This window comes from Micromesistius poutassou, assembly GCF_964030765.1.
Source record: "Micromesistius poutassou genome assembly, chromosome: 11".
Classification (NCBI taxonomy): domain Eukaryota; kingdom Metazoa; phylum Chordata; class Actinopteri; order Gadiformes; family Gadidae; genus Micromesistius; species Micromesistius poutassou.
Window position 1 is genome coordinate 2,706,058 of NC_140281.1, and position 17,050 is coordinate 2,723,107.

The window sequence follows — 17,050 nt, forward strand, 5'->3', positions numbered from 1 at the left end:
TTCAATTCAACACGGTGTAGACTGGCCACTGTAGACATACACATCTAAAAACTTCTCAGCTCGTGCAGATGCATTTCCCTTTGGTAGAATATCTCCGGAACGAAACAGGAAGCGTTGTGTTACTCCGCCCCTTAGTGGTTCTGGTTTCCGGCCCACTTACTATGCCGTCTCCCCACAGAAGTTCTGCTGTAGCTTAACAGGACTGCTGAGATTCTGAGATCCGCTTTGAAGAAGCAAACGGAACAACCGACGTGGAATATTGCTGTCCTGACTGGGGAGGAAACCTGCCTCGTCTCTATGCTCTCTGGCCCCGTCAGTCTAGTGATAAAACCTGCAAATCTATCTGTATCTTTGTACACATCTCCTCATGTCTGCCTAACCAGTGTGTATGTTTGGTATTACCTAGAAATCTATTTACAAAGGTGATCATCTCAGTTAGAATTTCCTGTGCTAACCTTTGATGAGCTGCTTTCTTTCTCTTTCTCTCGCTCGCTCGCTCGCTCGCTCTCTCTCTGCTCTATCTCTCTATCTCTATGTCAGAGAGATGGCTAACACACACACGCACACGCACGCACGCACGCACGCACACGCACACGCACACGCACATATACTTGTGCTTCTCAGTTGATCCAAACATAAGTCTAGAACGGTTCCTATACGGGTTTCAATATCAGCATGTGTGCATTGTGTGTTAGTGTGTGTGGGTCTGTGCCTGGTGTGTGTGTGTGTGTGTGTATATGACTCTAAGAATACAGGCTGTGGTTAAACCTGGATTCTCAGAATCAAGCCGCAAACCGTTGCAACGAGAAGCACAAAGTTGTGAAATTGTGTGAGAATAGAATAGGCCTGCGACATGCAATATGACAAAATTGAGTTTAAAATATACAGCGGGTTCATGTTGTCTTTGTACATAAAATCAAAGCCGATGCTACACCCACTGGAGATCCAGGAGAGCATCCTGACACATCTGGGGGGGATTCACAGTTGGGAGTCACAGTTGGTACATGAGTGATGTTGGTTTTTCAGGGATCTCCAGAGACTGGGTTCCATTCCCAGGGTGCTCACTCAAGGTGGAGTTGACGTGTGTGTGTGTGTGTGTGTGTGTGTGTGTGTGTGTGTGTGTGTGTGTGAGACTGGGGGGGCAGGGGGGCTCCTGCTGCTGCTGCTAGTGCTACTGCTTCTCTCTCTGTAAGGGAGAGAGATGAGCATGAGAGTAGTAGTAGGGGATTGAAGATTGGCTTGGTTTGTTTTGCAAAGCCATTAAACTGCTTTATATAATGATGAAGGAATGATATATCAAGATGGTTATAGTTAAGATGCGTCTCACGATACTCAGCTTGTGTGTGTGTGTGTGTGTGTGTGTGTGTGTGTGTGTGTGTGTGTGTGTGTGTGTGTGTGTGTGTGTGTGTGTGTGTGTGTGTGTGTGTGTGTGTGTGTGTGCGTTTACTTGTGTCTTTCTTTCTGTTCTCCTGACATTATTCATTTATAGTCCTGAAAGGCATCTTTCAGCTGTCAAAGTGATCTATACATCACTACACATGTGCCTGTAAACACACGCACGCACGCACGCACGCACACACGCACGCACGCACGCACGCGCGCGCGCACACATGGTTGTCATTCATCACCACCAAGGTTGTCAGTCAATTAAGACAAAGCAAACAGACTAAAAAGTAGAGGAGAAAGAAAGAGAGCATAGATAGAACTAAACAAGACATTAATTATTTAACATGGCAGATTTAATTAAACTCAGTGAATAGCTCCATGGATACGTGAGGTAGTAGCCTATCAAGATAAATTTAACCCGCTGGAGTGTCAAGGGGAAAATATATGTTTTCAAAACGGGAAGAAGGCTCTCACAGTTGTCCGTTGAGTACCACCGCTGGGAAGGAAACGAGAGATCCGGAGACATCCGGAGACAGGGCTACAGAGTCAAGATGGAGAGCTGCCGGGCTCCATGTTGATTCAAGACCTTATTGTGGTACCGCTACTCACTTCCTGCCGTTCTCACTTCCTGCTTTCACAGCAGACTGGGTCCAGCGTGTGTCAGGGAGGGGAATGAAGCCCGACCAATCACATCCACACATCCTCCTCCACCACATGCACGCCGGCCTGCAGCGTCCTGACAGACGGCCCCGCAGGCCCTCACGCACAGGGGTCTCACAGGGAGCGTGTGTGTGTGTGTGTGTGTGTGTGTGTGTGTGTGTGTGTGTGTGTGTGTGTGTGTGTGTGTGTGTGTGTGTGTGTGTGTGTGTGTGTGTGTGTGTGTGTGTGTGTGTGTGTGTGTGTGTGTGTGTGTGTGTGTTTATGTGAATTCTCCTCTGTCTGTCTGTCTGTCTGTTGGTGCGTTGGTGTGTACGTCTGTGTTTTTGCAGTTCAAACTTGATAAAGTAGAATGAGGATCTCTCTTCACTGTTCTGTCCATGAAGACACAAAAGCCCGTAACAATAAATAATAAAAAACAGAATGCATTGCTTGTTATTGTATTTTAATCATACAATAATAATTAGTCATTATTATCATTATTATTATTATTAAGGTAATTTGTAGGTAATTTAAGGTAAACCTGTTAAGTAACACTGAACAGGACTTGTTCTGTGTCTGATTTATCTTCAACATTTACATTTGCTTCAGCAGACGTTCTGTGTGTATATTTACTATAGGCATTTGGCATTTGGTCTCGATGTACAAAGCGACTTACTTTTTAAGAGTTGCCAGAGCTGGACGGAGTGCAGAGCAGATCTAGCAATAAGCTCCCTGTTAGTGGTATTGGTGTGCAGAGTGGTAGTGAGCGCTTCATAACAAAGAGGATAATGTGTTCACGTCTGTCCGTTCACGTCTGTATTCATCCAGTCCTTTGGCTGATTCATGTCTCATGTTGTTGTAATAAAATCATGATGACACATACATAAGAGGTGTGATCTATTTGTAGGTGCCTGGTAGATTGAGTATTTAATGAAACAAAAGTGTGTGTGTGTGTGTGTGTGATACTATCAACTGTTTCAGACTGGTTTCTCCCCTACTCACTCACTGTTCCGCTTCAGGTCTCTTTATCTTACACACACATGCTCACACAAAACCACACAGGGAAAGAACCTAATGTTTCCTCATTAACGCTCTACTGATTACTCTCTTGCTCTCTCTCCCCCCCCCCCCCCTCTCTGTCTCTCTCTTTCTGTCACTCTTTTCACACTCAAAATACAATTTTTTCCTTTAAATACACCCACATTTCTACAAACTGTAGATATTTATAAAGAAGCTTTCTCTCCGTCACACTCGAACACACACACACACACACACACACACACACACAGAGTGCAAGGGGATCATAGTTCAGTGCCATGATCAAACACAGTGTGTGTTGGAGGCAACAGCTCCCTGCCTCTTTGGACCAGGATAATGATGTGTGTGTGTGTGTGTGTGTGTGTGTGTGTGTGTGTGTGTGTGTGTGTGTGTGTGTGTGTGTGTGTGTGTGTGTGTGTGTGTGTGTGTGTGTGTGTGTGTGTGTCTGAGGGATTATGTGTGTGTGTGTGTGTGTTTGTGTGTATGCATGCCTCTTGATGTGTGTGAGTGTATGACATTTAAAATGACAGTATTTAGAAACATGTATTTAGTATGGTACGGCGTGTGCTTTTGTGTGTGCGTGTGTGTGTGTGTGTCTCAGGGAATTTTGTGTGTGTTTGTGTGTATGTGTGTGTGTGTGTGTGTGTGTGTGTGTCTGAGGGATTGTGTGTGTGTGTGTGTGTGTGGTGTCCAGTCCATACTGAGTGTTGACATGTATCCTTGGGACCCTGGGAATCCCCCCCCCCCCCGTGTGTCCTCCGATAAGAGCTGTATTCCGCCCCATGAAGACCTACTATACCTCTAGCTGGTCTCCATGACTACTTATAATAACAACAGCATCTGCGATTAAGCCAATGCTCTAGTTACTATAGCAACAAAACAGACATCAAACATAAAACAACCTACCTCAACCAAAGTAACCGACAGATGTTAGCGTGGAGGAGCTACGTGAGCCCCCTACGCCTGGACTGGACTCTTGGTGGTCTCAACGGCAGTGGACATACGGCTGGCGACATATCCTGTTCTCTGATTGGCTAGTAGGCCACCGGTGTCACCACGGCATGCGTTTTCTGATTGGACACCAGAATATACTCATTGGCCAACATGCATTGCGCCCTCTTAAAGAACTCATTGTTATTATTAATTATTCTAATAAATGTATCATTATTTAATAGCTATTGATAACAAGGTGTATATATATATATATATTATATATATATATATATATATATATATATATATATATATATATACCTGGTTTAAATTATTCCACCTATTGCAATCCTAGCTAGCCCTAACAGTCCCCTTGCCGTCTCCATTTGTGTTTCTGTTCCCTGCTGGGCTTCCTTACAGCTGGAGGGAGCTCCCAGACTAATGGGACCACCACAGTGTCATCGCGGCGTAGAGCGCAATACCAATTGGGAAATAAGATTTGTGGCGCCTGTGTGTCTGTGTGTGTGTGTGTCCACACGCACTTGTGCGCTCTGCCAGAGCATGTCTGTGTGTTTTTATATGTAAATGTGTGAGCGTGTGTTAAGCCTTTACTCATGTCTGTATGCGCATACATGAATATGCCTTAGGGCCTTTGTGCATCTAATGTGTGTGTGTGTGTGTGTGCGTGTGTGTGGGTGTGCGAGAGTGTGTGTGTGTGCGTGTGCGTGTGCGTGTGTGTGTGTGTGAGTGGGAGGGTATAACAATGCATCGTGCCTCACATTGGGGTTTTTTTCACAAGCCAGGACTGTCCCTTGTGTGTGGGTCTGACAGATTATGTGCATGTCTTTTCTCTGCGTCTTAGTCTGACACATTTTACCAGCACCACCACCCTCCCTGAACGCAACCCCTAACCATCTCCGCCACCCTTCAGCAGAGTCACTGTCGGAATTTACAGCAGGGCTCACACACACACACACACACACACACACACACACACACACACACACACACACACACACACACACACACACACACACACACACACACACACACACACACACACACACACACACACACACACACACACACACACACACACGCGCACACACGCACGCACGCACACACTACTGCAGCACATCACCTATGCATGCAGTGATCCTCGCTGGTATCCACCAGACCCTGTTTTTTTCCCGCACATCCGAGCACAGGCAGACTCACACAGCAGGCAGACATCCATCTCCTCAATGCCAAACTCCATCGCCTGTCTCCATACCCATGCACCGACCCGTACAACAGCCACCCTTGCCTCGCTGCTATCCCCATACGAGTGATGCCTTGTCCATCCACCGTACACTTCAGTGTATTCCTTTTAATCCCTCTGATTGAGTCCTCTATACATCTCTATTCTGATGTGAAGCAAGCACCTGAAATCCCTCTCACGTGATCATATTATGATTTGTCGCTAAGGAAACAATAATGAGTGATTCTTTGTCTCTCTCTGTCTCTCTCTTGCTGCTATGTGGCTGTTGAGGAACAAAGCATAAGAATTTTACTCTTTTAATAAGATGTAAGAAAAGCAATTCAGATTCCGATTCTGATATTCTCTCTCTCTCTCTCTCTCTCTCTCTCTCTCTCTCTCTCTCTCTCTCTCTCTCTCTCTCTCTCTCTCTCTCTCTCTCTCTCTCTCTCTCTCTCTCTCTCTCTCTCTCTCTCTCCAGGATGCCTTTGTGGAGCAGTATGACCCAGCCAGGCCTCCGGAGGGCTGCTGGTCTGTGAGGAAGGTGGTGGGCCTGGTGGTCCTGGGAGCTGCTGGGATCACACTAGGGGCCCTCTTCACCCAGAAATAAGAGCGGCTCTAGTAGTCTTCTCTCTCTCTCTCTCTCTCTCTCTCTCTCTCTCTCTCTCTCTCTCTCTCTCTCTCTCTCTCTCTTTCTATTGTTATTCTCTGTGTATGTTTTTATTGTATTTTCACTCTCTGTTTAGCTGTCTCTCTGCCTCTCTCGTTCTCCCTATAACTCTCTCTCCATCTATATGTACTTTGGTCCCTCTCTAGCTCTCTCTCTCTCTCTCTCTCTCTCTCTCTCTCTCTCTCTCTCTCTCTCTCTCTCTCTCTCCTCTCTCTGCATTAAAACAGCCTCGCCCATCGCTGACAGAGGCGAGGAGTGCAGGGTGAAGCGGGGAGATGATCCCTGTATAGACTGTGCAGCTGCACACCCTTTCTCCCACTGAACAAACCCTGGGGCTCATTAAGAGTCCACTGCAGCGCGCCGCTCCAGTGGGAACACATTGGAGACGTTGGTTTACTGCAGAAAATAAACTCAAGGAAACTCAAGTGAATCTTGGGACACTTCCAGAACCCTCCTCCGGTCTCTCTCTGCACTCGACCGACTGCATGGATTGGTCTGCTAATTATTTGGTGTCTTTTGTGTACTTTACTTTTTATGGGTTAGTTTCAGATCAGTTTACAATCAAGGGACCGCAAACACGTGCTGTTTTAGTATTTAGTATTTTATGTTAATGTTATGTTTTTTTTGGTTTCTCGAGAAGCTGTTGAATTTCCACTGTCTGTTTTGTCTCTAGAGCGATTGCACTGTCACCATGGATTCTGAATGTTGCCCATGAGGGATGTACTTTTTATAATCAATTATTTTTTTTGATTGTTTCCTATGGGCCTTATTTACCTAGTGGCCATCTTGTTTCTAAAGCTGGCTGGGGAACTGAATGCCGCCAAGAGAGTGTTTACAACCAAGATGGTCCCGAGGTGAACCAGGCCTGTTTATGAATTTGAAAGTATTGTGATGTTGTTAAATACATATCACATGGTGCTGGCAAAATGTAAAAAAGTTTCCCGCCACCGAAATACCGAATAATATTGAAAATGAATCTGAATATGCTGCCCTTGCCGTGCTGTGGATGGGTACAAATGATAGTATATTGATGTTAAATCAGAAGCTGATATGGTGTGTGTGTATATATATATAAACATCAATAATACTTAGAATATTACAATTAAATAATAAAAAATAAAACGTAAAGTCAAAATAATAACAGTTCTCTTTCCCTGATTCTAGTGTCTTGCTACTGTCTGCTTTAACATTGAAAACACCTGGCCCTGTCTTCTGATTGGTCCTGTTAAAGGGCCCTATACTTCTGGTAGTGGTTATATGAGGATGAGGGGTCTGTGCCTTTAACAGGTCTATGGAATTACTTCAGTGAACATTTACATGATTTTGGACGTGACCTTATGCATCATTCTAAATTAATTTGTGTCTTAGTGGACAATTTACAATGTTGTTTTCAGTGCATTCCTTTAGCACAAACTGAGTAATATTCAGAAGACTTCAGCTTTCTTTATTTCATGATCATTTCATAATCATATTTTGCATTCATAATAATACAGTATAATAAAATACGAATTTTGAGTTACTTTGAGGGAAAGTTGTACCAATTTGACCTATAACTTACTTTCACCTTGAAAAGCATGATGCTAACAGCATTACATGGTACTAAAACCATTATTCTAGCAACAGGAACCCAAAGAGAGATATGCATTATGGGAGATGAAGTTTCCACTGACTATGGATTGGTCTACCTGGGAAAGAACAATAATTTTCACTCTGATGGATACATCAGAACATGATTTTTGCGGATCTGTTAAAAACATATTTCTATAGCAAGCAAGCTTGCCTTTACTAATATCCAATATTGTCTAGCGTTTTATGATGAGTGTGTTGATTTTTATGAAGCTGCATGTTAAGATTTGATAAGCATGGACACATCTAATAAATACAATCTGCAGGATGAAATCATGAGTGGCTCCATGTTGGCTCTCCCTTTGCCAAGGTTATAGATCTCCTTCTCTGAGAAGCTTGACTGAAGGTGTTGCCTGAACATTGCTAAGCTTCTATTCGGGGCTGTGTGAGGAGTATATTGGATCTAATAGGGGCTGTGTTCCGGACACTGAGTATCTCTTTCTGTGTGCGTATCATTTTTTGTTTGTGTTCCTTACTGTGTGTGTGTGTGCCCTTCCCAGTCAATTTACATATTTGCAATTTACTGACCACTTTGAATTTAGATTCTTGGTTAATCAGGCATGCAAACTAGTCACCTTTCGGCGAAATTTGCCGTTTTTTTTACAAAATTGGCCACTTGTGTGATTCGTGGAGATCCATTGAGAAAACATTGGGGGTGGGGGGGTCTACAGTCTGACGAAAACGAGACGATAACTAAATAAAAATCAATTTAGGATGACAAAAAATACAACGAAATCTTCCACTTTCGTTAACGAATAAAAACGAGACGAAAATGTAAGCGGGACGATTTGGGAAGCGATCCAATCAGAACTAAGCTCTTTATGTGGGGAAGTACTGATCGTCCCGCCCGGCAGGTCAACTAGCAGGCGCTTGCTGCGTCGCAAGCAATTGTCCCTTTGTAAACAGTTTGGCGCAACAATCACCGGTTAAAACACAACCAACTTGAAGTCATTGGCAGACGAGTCATCCCAAAATTCTTGTAAAGTCAAGCATCCTTAAACAGTTTTTTTCTTTCAAGCTAATGTTATGTTTGTTTTCGCTAAAATTGGAATACAATACAAGCTGAAAGAAACCACCGCTGTCCTGTAACGGTACCGGAGCTCTGTGCTGTCGACACCACAGTGAGCACAGAAACACAGGATTCACTGTGGTTTCTGTGACATGAGAAACACTAAAAATGAATACTTATGTTTTATAAAGAAAGCTATCTTAGTGGGAAAGCCACGCAACAGATAGCCACGGTTACATACAGTAATGTTCTTATGACGGGAGAAAGGAGCAGAAATATAGTATAGAGACAACTTGGAGCTGTGTGTGCACGTATGTTTGAGTGAGAGACGGGAGTGAATGAGAGACAGAAAAATCGGACCCCCTCCATTCTACCTCACAGGTACAGAAGGCCTCCGACAAGGATGGGCCACTGAGTGCAAATAAAGCTAGTGCATCCCAGCAACAGACCAAGGAGGATGCCAACAAAATATATATATATATAATAATAATAAATAAAAAATAAACTCTGGGGAGTTTAAAAAAAAAATAATAATAATAATAATATATAAAAAATAATATATAAAAAAAATATTTTAAAAAAAAATAATATAAAAAAAATAATAATAATAATAAATACAATAAATAAATGTAAAAAATTTGACCTGCGCACAGATCTTTTTTTTGACCTGCGCGCGCATCTTTTTTTTTGACCTGCGTGCGCATGTCAAAAAAAAAAGATGAGCGCATGTAAAAAAAAAAGATGCGCGCATGTCCAAAAAAAAAGATGTGGCATGTCCAAAAAAAAAGATGCACGTGCAGGTCCAAAAAAAAGATGCGCGTTGCAGGTCCAAAAAAAAAGATCCGCACGCAGGTCAAATTTTTTTTATTTCTTATAATTTAATAATATATATATATTTTTTAATATATATTTTTTTTAATATATATATATTTTTTATTATAGAATTTTATTTATTTATTTTTTATTTTTAACTCCCTGGAGTATAACCCTGGATCCCCCTAGTGGGTCTGTGTTTTCCTTGGCTCACACATCATTCTCACCTTTTTCACCCCAAACCAGTTTGCATGCCTGGTTAATGCAGCAATACAGAATATTGTTGTGTAAGACGTGGTGTGTGACCGCTGTCTGACGCTGTGACTGTTAATCGATTACACATCATGGCTTTCTGAGGCTGTTTTTTGTATTATTTTGTATTATTTTGTATTATTATTTATAGTTTTATTCTGAATATTGTCTGGTTGTATTATATATTCATAATATATATTCTTTGTATTCTCGAGAAACTGGAGGAATTGCAAAAAGCATCTCTCTGAGGTATCTTCCTTATATTTATACAGTGTAAACTGCCATACTATTATCCACACCCTGATACAACCAGTTAAAAAACCAATAAGGGTCCGACATATATATTTCTCCACAAGCTGATTAATAGCAAATATTGATGTATTCCGCAAATACACACACACACACACACACACATTAATTAAATGATGAAGATGATGGTGGTGGTGGAGGAGGAGGAATCTGCTGAGCTTTGGACTATGTTCCTTATTTGCAGTTTTCCCAGAATCCCACCCTGCTATCCTCACATCGGTGTGTTAAGTCAGTGAACCCCCTTTCTCGTCTCGTACCCTCTCCTTAATTCCACCCCCCCCCCCCCCCATATCTCTCTCTCTCTCTCTCTCTCTCTCTCTCTCTCTCTCTCTCTCTCGGGTGGACTTAACCCTGTATGGAGACGCATTAAACAAGCCTTAACAAGGGCTAACACACCTGACAGTCTACGTGAGTGTGTGTGTCTGGAGGAGAAATAGACGGGGGGATAAAAGAGTGTGAATGGGGGGGTGGGGGGGTGGAATTAAGGAGAGGGAACGAGACGAGAAAGGGTTAGAAATGGAGATAGATGGCAAGTTGGGGAAAAGGAATAAAAACAGAGAGAGGGGAGTGTGTGTGTGTGTGTGTGTGTGTGTGTGTGTGTGTGTGTGTGTGTGTGTGTGTGTGTGTGTGTGTGTGTGTGTGGGTGTGAATGTGGGGGTAGCATGCAGCCCTGCAATCTCCTAGAGAATTAATTTACTTTAAGTTTTAAGTTAAAAAAATGAGACAGTTAAACTCCGAACTTACATGGACATAGACAACACACACACACACACACACACACACACACACACACACACACACACACACACACACACACACACAGCTATTAAGCTCACCCACAGGCTTCTACAGATTCATAACTCCTCCCAATCACAGTACCACACACACACACACACACACACCCCCCCACACCACCCCCCCCCCCCCCCCCCCCCCCCCCCACACACCCAATGCTTTTCCAGACCTCAACATTGCACCTACCACCAAGTGCACACTCCAAGTTCAATCTTTAATCATGTGGAAATACAGCCATGTTTTCTTCTGGTGCAGTCTGGCTATTGTGATTGTGTGTGTGTGTGTGTGTGTGTGTGTGTGTGTGTGTGTGTGAGCGTGTGTGAGTATGTGGTTGTACGTGTTTAAGTATGCCTGCTGAAAGGTGTGTGTGCTGTGTATATACACACATGCATGTGCGGGTTTATGGGGTTTGCTGGCTAATTGACTTGTGATGCCTTTCTCTCTCTCTCTCTCTCTCTCTCTCTCTCTCTCTCTCTCTCTCTCTTGCTCTCTCTAAGGGTTTGGGAATGTGTTGAGCACAGCAAAATTCAGCCTAGAGATATGGGATGAGGGATACACACACACACACGTGCACACACACACACATACGTGTGAGGCTAAAATTTGTTTTTTTCTTCCCATCTAAGTGGTTTGCTAATCCTGTGATCTGGTTTCCATTAGTTTTTATCTGACGAGACACAGTGTCTGAAAATACAATGAAAACAAACACACATGTATATATTAAATCCCTTATATGCTACAGGATACATGCTTTTTTCAGTCCTGTTCTCAACCCACCAGCACCCCCCTGCTTAGATTCATGCTGTCGATCCCTGGGAGTTGTAGTACCTCGACTATATAATCACAACAGTGTTGTTCCCCTCTCGGCCCCAGAGGACAGTTGTTGGAGAAGTGCTGCCTTGCCCGAAGGTAGTCCACAGAGACTATTTGATGAACAAGGCTGAGTGAGACTAATACTCCCACTCAGACCTTTTGTTTTGACACTCTCAGAGAATTGATTAGTCCTTCCAACAAAGGCGGGACAAAGATGGCTGGTCATGTGATGTCTCTGGTCCAATATGGGACTGCATTCATCTCACTTACTCCGCTTGCTCGTCTAACGGCAGACCCACAGACACTTTAGTTCCATCATAAGAATTCTGCATGGAGACGAATAACAACATTTCATACCCTCGTCTACCATTTACTCATGAGGAGACATTATGAATCCAAAGCCTTTTTTCAGTGTTTTCAATTCAAATTACATTTATTATATGAGCAGTAAAGGTCAGACGTCTTGCACAAGGACGCCTCAAGCTAGACTGCGGACATGGGGTGAAGATATCGGGTTGGGTTAGACATAAAAGCTCTCCCACCACAGACAGACGGTGTTGTTGTAGATGTGTTTATTTATTTAAGGCAGACCTACAAACTACTAAGCTGGTTTCAATACGATGCGCTCGCTGGGCAACGCTTCTCCTGGCAACACTCCAAACACACGCCAACTCAACAGCAGATTGGATTTTCACAGGAATAATGTATGCACATATGTGTCATTGCGGTATTATTGTTCGGCGTGCAGCATGTTAACTGTTGCTGGCAGAGAAATGTTTACCAAACGGTTTATCATTCAATATTCATTGTTTACAGCGCAAAGTGAGTGTGTAAGCGTGTGTGCTTGTGCCCTATTTCCACTGTTTTTTCTCATAGTCCCAGTAGGCAGAGAATCCTTGGACTGGGTTGACCTGCATGTCAATCATCCTCTGGGTCTGTTTCTCTATCCACTCAGGAGCCAGCGTGTGAGGGACCTCCCCAAAGACTGAAGGATGAAGAAAGAGAGTTATGAGAGAGAGAGAGAGCTACCCATCTATCAATCGCTCTCACTATTTGTCTGCAGGCAGCCTCATCTCAATGTGTGTCTGTCTGTCTGTTTGCAGACAGCCTTGTCTGAATGTCTGCCTAGCCCTATATTTACATTTACATTTATGGCATTTTGCAAAATTTCTTCAAAAATCTTATTCATACACACATTCACACACCGACGGCGGAGTCAACCACGCATGGTGACAGCAGCCAACTCGTCAAGAGCAGTCAGGGTGAGGTGTCTTGCTCAGGGACACCACGACACTCAGCTAGGTGGCTCCGGGGATCGAACTAGCAACCTTCTGGTTACAACTCAACCCGTCCTACCTCCTTAGCAAAGCCAACCCCTATGTCTCAGTATGGGACACACACATACACACACACACACACACACACACACACACACACACACACACACACACACACACACACACACACACACACACACACACACACACAGATTCCCTGAGCATTCCTAATTTGCAGACATTAGGTATGAAGGGATGTTTGAAGGAGAGGTTGGAATGTCAAGGAGTACGAGACTCAGTGGGGAGGAACGAGACATGGCGGCAGCACATGTCTGGTGGGAAATATGTCAGGGAGAGAGCGAGAGAGAGAGAGAGAGAGAGTGTGCAAGATATCTATATAAAGGTATTTATATATATAGTGTTAGAGAGAGAGGAATACAGAGTGAGATAGAGAGTGTAAGAGCTGTATTGCTGCCTTCAATATTGAGGGTTTTGTCTTCTCTCTCGACTCTCACTGACACACACGCACACACACACACACACACACATACACACACACGCACACATGCACACATGCACACATACGCACACATACGCACACACACACACACACACACGCACACATGCAAACATGCACACATACGCACACATACACACACACACACAGCCTAAGTTTTCCCAGGTGGAGAATGAATGTTTCTGTGGACGTCAACAGTAACTAGAAGGGAGGATTTTAGAGTAACTCAAGATGCACTGACATTTAGCTAATTGATCTTATATTATATAATTACTATCCTACCTGCCTATGACTGTGTGACCATGTGTATGTGTGTGCATGTGTGTGCGTGTGTCTGTGTCTCTTACCATAGACTCTTTGCCACCAGACCAAAAGTCCAGAAAAGCCCAGCATGAAAAACACTCCACCTAAGAATACAGATCAGCCTCATCATCATCATCATTATCAACATCATCATCACCTGAAATAACATCAACATCATAGATAGATGATAGATTGATGAACAGACAGACAGATAGAAAGGTAGAGGGATATAGATAGATACTAAGTTAGTAGATAGAGAGAGAGAGAGAGAGAGAGAGAGAGATAGAGATAGAGATAGAGATAGAGATAGAGATAGAGATAGATAGATAGATACTGACCGAGGACTGTCTTCCACTCTGATGAACCCTGTCGCATCTCACAGTAGGAATGCTTATGAGCTAGTCGATACACTGTAGAGGCAAACAGATGGGCAGACAGATGGGCGGACAGACAGATGGGCAGACATACATCGAAACTTCACAATTTGCAGTTAAAAAACAGCAAAGATATTTTCATACATTGTAATCTTCATTCTTATCGGTTATTTTAAGACATGACCTTTGTGAAGCCAATGATAAAAATGAAGTGGAGTTATACTACCACCTACAGCCAGGATGGGCTACTACAGTGTGTGTGTGTGTGTGTGTGTGTGTGTGTGTGTGTGTGTGTGTGTGTGTGTGTGTGTGTGTGTGTGTGTGTGTGTGTGTGTGTGTGTGTGTGTGTGTGTGTGTGTGTGTGTGTCCATGCGGCCTTACAAGCCAATTTCTCCTCCTTGGTCAGTTTTCTCCAATCGCCTTTCTCCTTCTCCTTCAGAGCGCTCTGCTCATTGGTCAGTTCGCTTACATAAGGCACATCAGAAAGGGGCGTGTCCAGGCGGCAGAGGTACTGAGCGACAGTGCAATCGACCAGCTCTAGAAAGACAAACAGATAAATGGCTTTGTCACATGCTTCTGAGTGTGGGTGTGCCACACTCAGAAGCACACTCACATGTGTTTATGTCTGTGTGTGTGCGTGTGTGCGTGTGTGCGTGCGTCCATGTGTGTGAGTGCGTGCATGCGTGCGTGCGTGCGTGCGTGCGTGCGTGTGGGTATTTGTGTGCCTGGCTGCGTGTGAGTGCGTGCGTGTGTGCGTGCGTGCGTGTGGGTGTGTGTGTGTGTGTGTGTGTGTCACGGGTGAGTCAGGGAGTGTATGTTGTTGCACAGTGCTACCTGAGCCAGTCCGTCCCTGACTGCGGCTGGAGGAGGAACACACACCTCTCCAAAGCCCCGTCCTTCCTAAGGCGACGCGACTCAGCATGACCCTGGCCCCAGGACAGAGAGAGGAGCACACACTCAACACACACTCAACACACACTAGACACGCACTTACCTGAACTATCACCAACCACAAGACGGAGGATATCACCTGCTTTAAAGGGGACATATTATACCACCAGGTGCGTTTTCCTCCTAGATGTGTGCTGGATAGATCAGTCTAGCAGCCTACCCAGTGGGCTGTAGCAAACATTGCTCGTCTATCCAGCACACAACTAGGCGGACACGCCCACCTGTGATGTCAGAAGTGGCACATTTTCAAAACGCCTTGTAATGGCTAATCACACTCACACCTGGTGGTATAATGTGTCCCCTTTAACATTGAAATAGGGTTTGTTCATCAGAATGCACAAACATTGCTAGTCACATAATAACTAACGCTCTGAGACCACGCTTCCAAACTTGAAGCGGACACACACTGCGATGTGGCTTAGTGACGTACAAACCCTTGGACGAAAACGTGGGGGAAGTGTTCTTCCCCCACATTCATAGATAGAGTATTTAATTTTTTATGTTTTGGAAATGATAATGAAAATAATGTTTATGATAATTATAATCCTTTCGGTGCTTTCTCTGCGTTCTATGGATCCAAAGCACAGTGCCCCTCATCAGGTATTAATTATGCAGTATTACTCTCTCTCTCTCTCTCTCTCTCTCTCTCTCTCTCTCTCTCTCTCTCTCTCTCTATATATATATATATATATATATACATATATATATATACAGTAGGCCTATATATAATATTCTCTATCTCTCCCGCCCCTCTCTCTATATATATCTATATATATATATAGATATATATAAAATATATATTTCTCTCTCTCTCACTGCCTCTTTATTGGGGCGGTCACACCGCTATCAAGTGGGATGTGAGCTGTGTCACGTAGCGTACATAGCCGCGCTACTGCAAGCCTGGTATGCTAACGAGAGAGAGAGAGAGAGAGAGAGAGAGAGAGAGAGAGAGAGAGAGAGAGAGAGAGAGAGAGAGAGAGAGAGAGAGAGAGAGAGAGAGAGAGAGAGAGAGAGAGAGAGAACACACTAAAGAAGGAAACAAGTGAGTTCAGTTTAGTTTTGAGAGTAAAGCTTAATCATTTACTCGTGAAACAGTTTGATCATCCTGTTGTAACCAGTAAATCTGATGCCCAATAGACAGTGGTTGTACTGGCCAGCTCCCAGTGACCAACTACTACTTACCTGCTACCTGCTACCTACATTTTGCATGCAGCAATAGATAAGCATATAAGCAAATAATCATACGATGTCTGGCAACTGAAAACTTTTGTAACTATTTTGTAATTGCAAATAAGGCCATAACAAATGATTATCCACATAATACAGATTTATTTCATTAGGCTACTATTGATTATATTTTAAGTATGCATTGTGTCATATGGAAGAGGAACAATAGTATGTTGCTTAAAAGTAATGTTATGTTGCTGTAAAGTTATATTAATAGGCTATAATAATAATAATAATAATAATAATAATAATAATAATAATAATAATAATAATAATGCACAACAAAGCTTTTCTAAACAAACAAAAAAACACGATCAACTTGAGCCTTTCACCCACCTTACTGTTGGATTTCTGTCTTGAACTTCTTCTGTGTGATACTGCCTACGTGCTCACGAGGATGTAGGACTGTAATCTGGTATGTTAATATAAAACCAGGTGTCACACCCATTCCTTAGAGACAGCCAATAGCAGGTGACGAGGAAGCGCAACAGTGAACCAAAATTTGGCCCTGAAACACTCTGCGGGTGGAGCGGGCTGACCGGTTATCGGAAGATTGCTAGTTCGATCTCTCCAGCTCTTCCTAGTTGAGTGTTGAGGTGTCCCTGAGCAAGGCACCTCACTATAACTTCTCCTTACGAGCTTGCTGTCGCCTTGCATTGATGCAACCGCCGTCGGTGTGTGAATGTGTGTGGGTGAATGCCAGCCAATAATTGTAAAGCACAAACATGCAAACACTCGTTGTGGACCCGGCTGTGGTCAATACCACAAACCGCCCTATATCCTCGTGTCCAAGATTGGGCAAGATGAAAGCCAGTTACTGAAAGTGTCTTTGAATACAACCTATATATTATGCAAAAGGTAAGCGGTTCATAATATGTGGA

General features: G+C 43.5%; 2 protein-coding genes across 2 annotated transcripts in view; one reads left to right on the forward strand and one right to left on the reverse strand.

Moving 5' to 3' along the window:
• LOC311355397 (apoptosis regulator Bcl-2-like) overlaps positions 1-6,445 on the forward strand; it is an 11,760-nt gene extending 5,315 nt beyond the window's left edge. The window contains exon 3 of the mRNA XM_084475168.1: positions 5,715-6,445. Within this exon, the coding sequence (XP_084331294.1) occupies positions 5,715-5,843 (129 nt within the window). The 3' untranslated portion in view covers positions 5,844-6,445. The remainder of the gene's footprint in view (positions 1-5,714) is intronic.
• A 5,544-nt stretch (positions 6,446-11,989) lies between these two features.
• Positions 11,990-16,554, reverse strand: cox4i1l (cytochrome c oxidase subunit 4I1, like). Its single transcript, XM_084475281.1, has 6 exons — positions 16,506-16,554; positions 14,826-14,917; positions 14,373-14,528; positions 13,956-14,027; positions 13,662-13,721; positions 11,990-12,505 (listed from the first exon to the last, which is right to left on the reverse strand). The coding sequence occupies exons 2-6, from the start codon at positions 14,911-14,913 to the stop codon at positions 12,372-12,374; spliced, it is 510 nt and encodes a 169-aa protein (XP_084331407.1). The 5' UTR covers positions 14,914-14,917; positions 16,506-16,554; the 3' UTR covers positions 11,990-12,371.
• Positions 16,555-17,050: the final 496 nt, after the last annotated feature.

What these genes read in the sequence shown, in the direction of transcription:
- cox4i1l (XM_084475281.1), bottom strand. Translation starts at nt 14,913, where the DNA reads ATGCTGAGTCGCGTCGCCTTAGGAAGGACGGGGCTTTGGAGAGGTGTG. An exon ending in TCAGGGACGGACTGGCTCAG is followed by an intron (nt 14,529 to 14,825) that starts GTAGCACTGTGC and finishes TTGTCTTTCTAG; the next exon opens with AGCTGGTCGATTGCACTGTC. An exon ending in AGAGTGGAAGACAGTCCTCG is followed by an intron (nt 13,722 to 13,955) that starts GTCAGTATCTAT and finishes CTGTATTCTTAG; the next exon opens with GTGGAGTGTTTTTCATGCTG.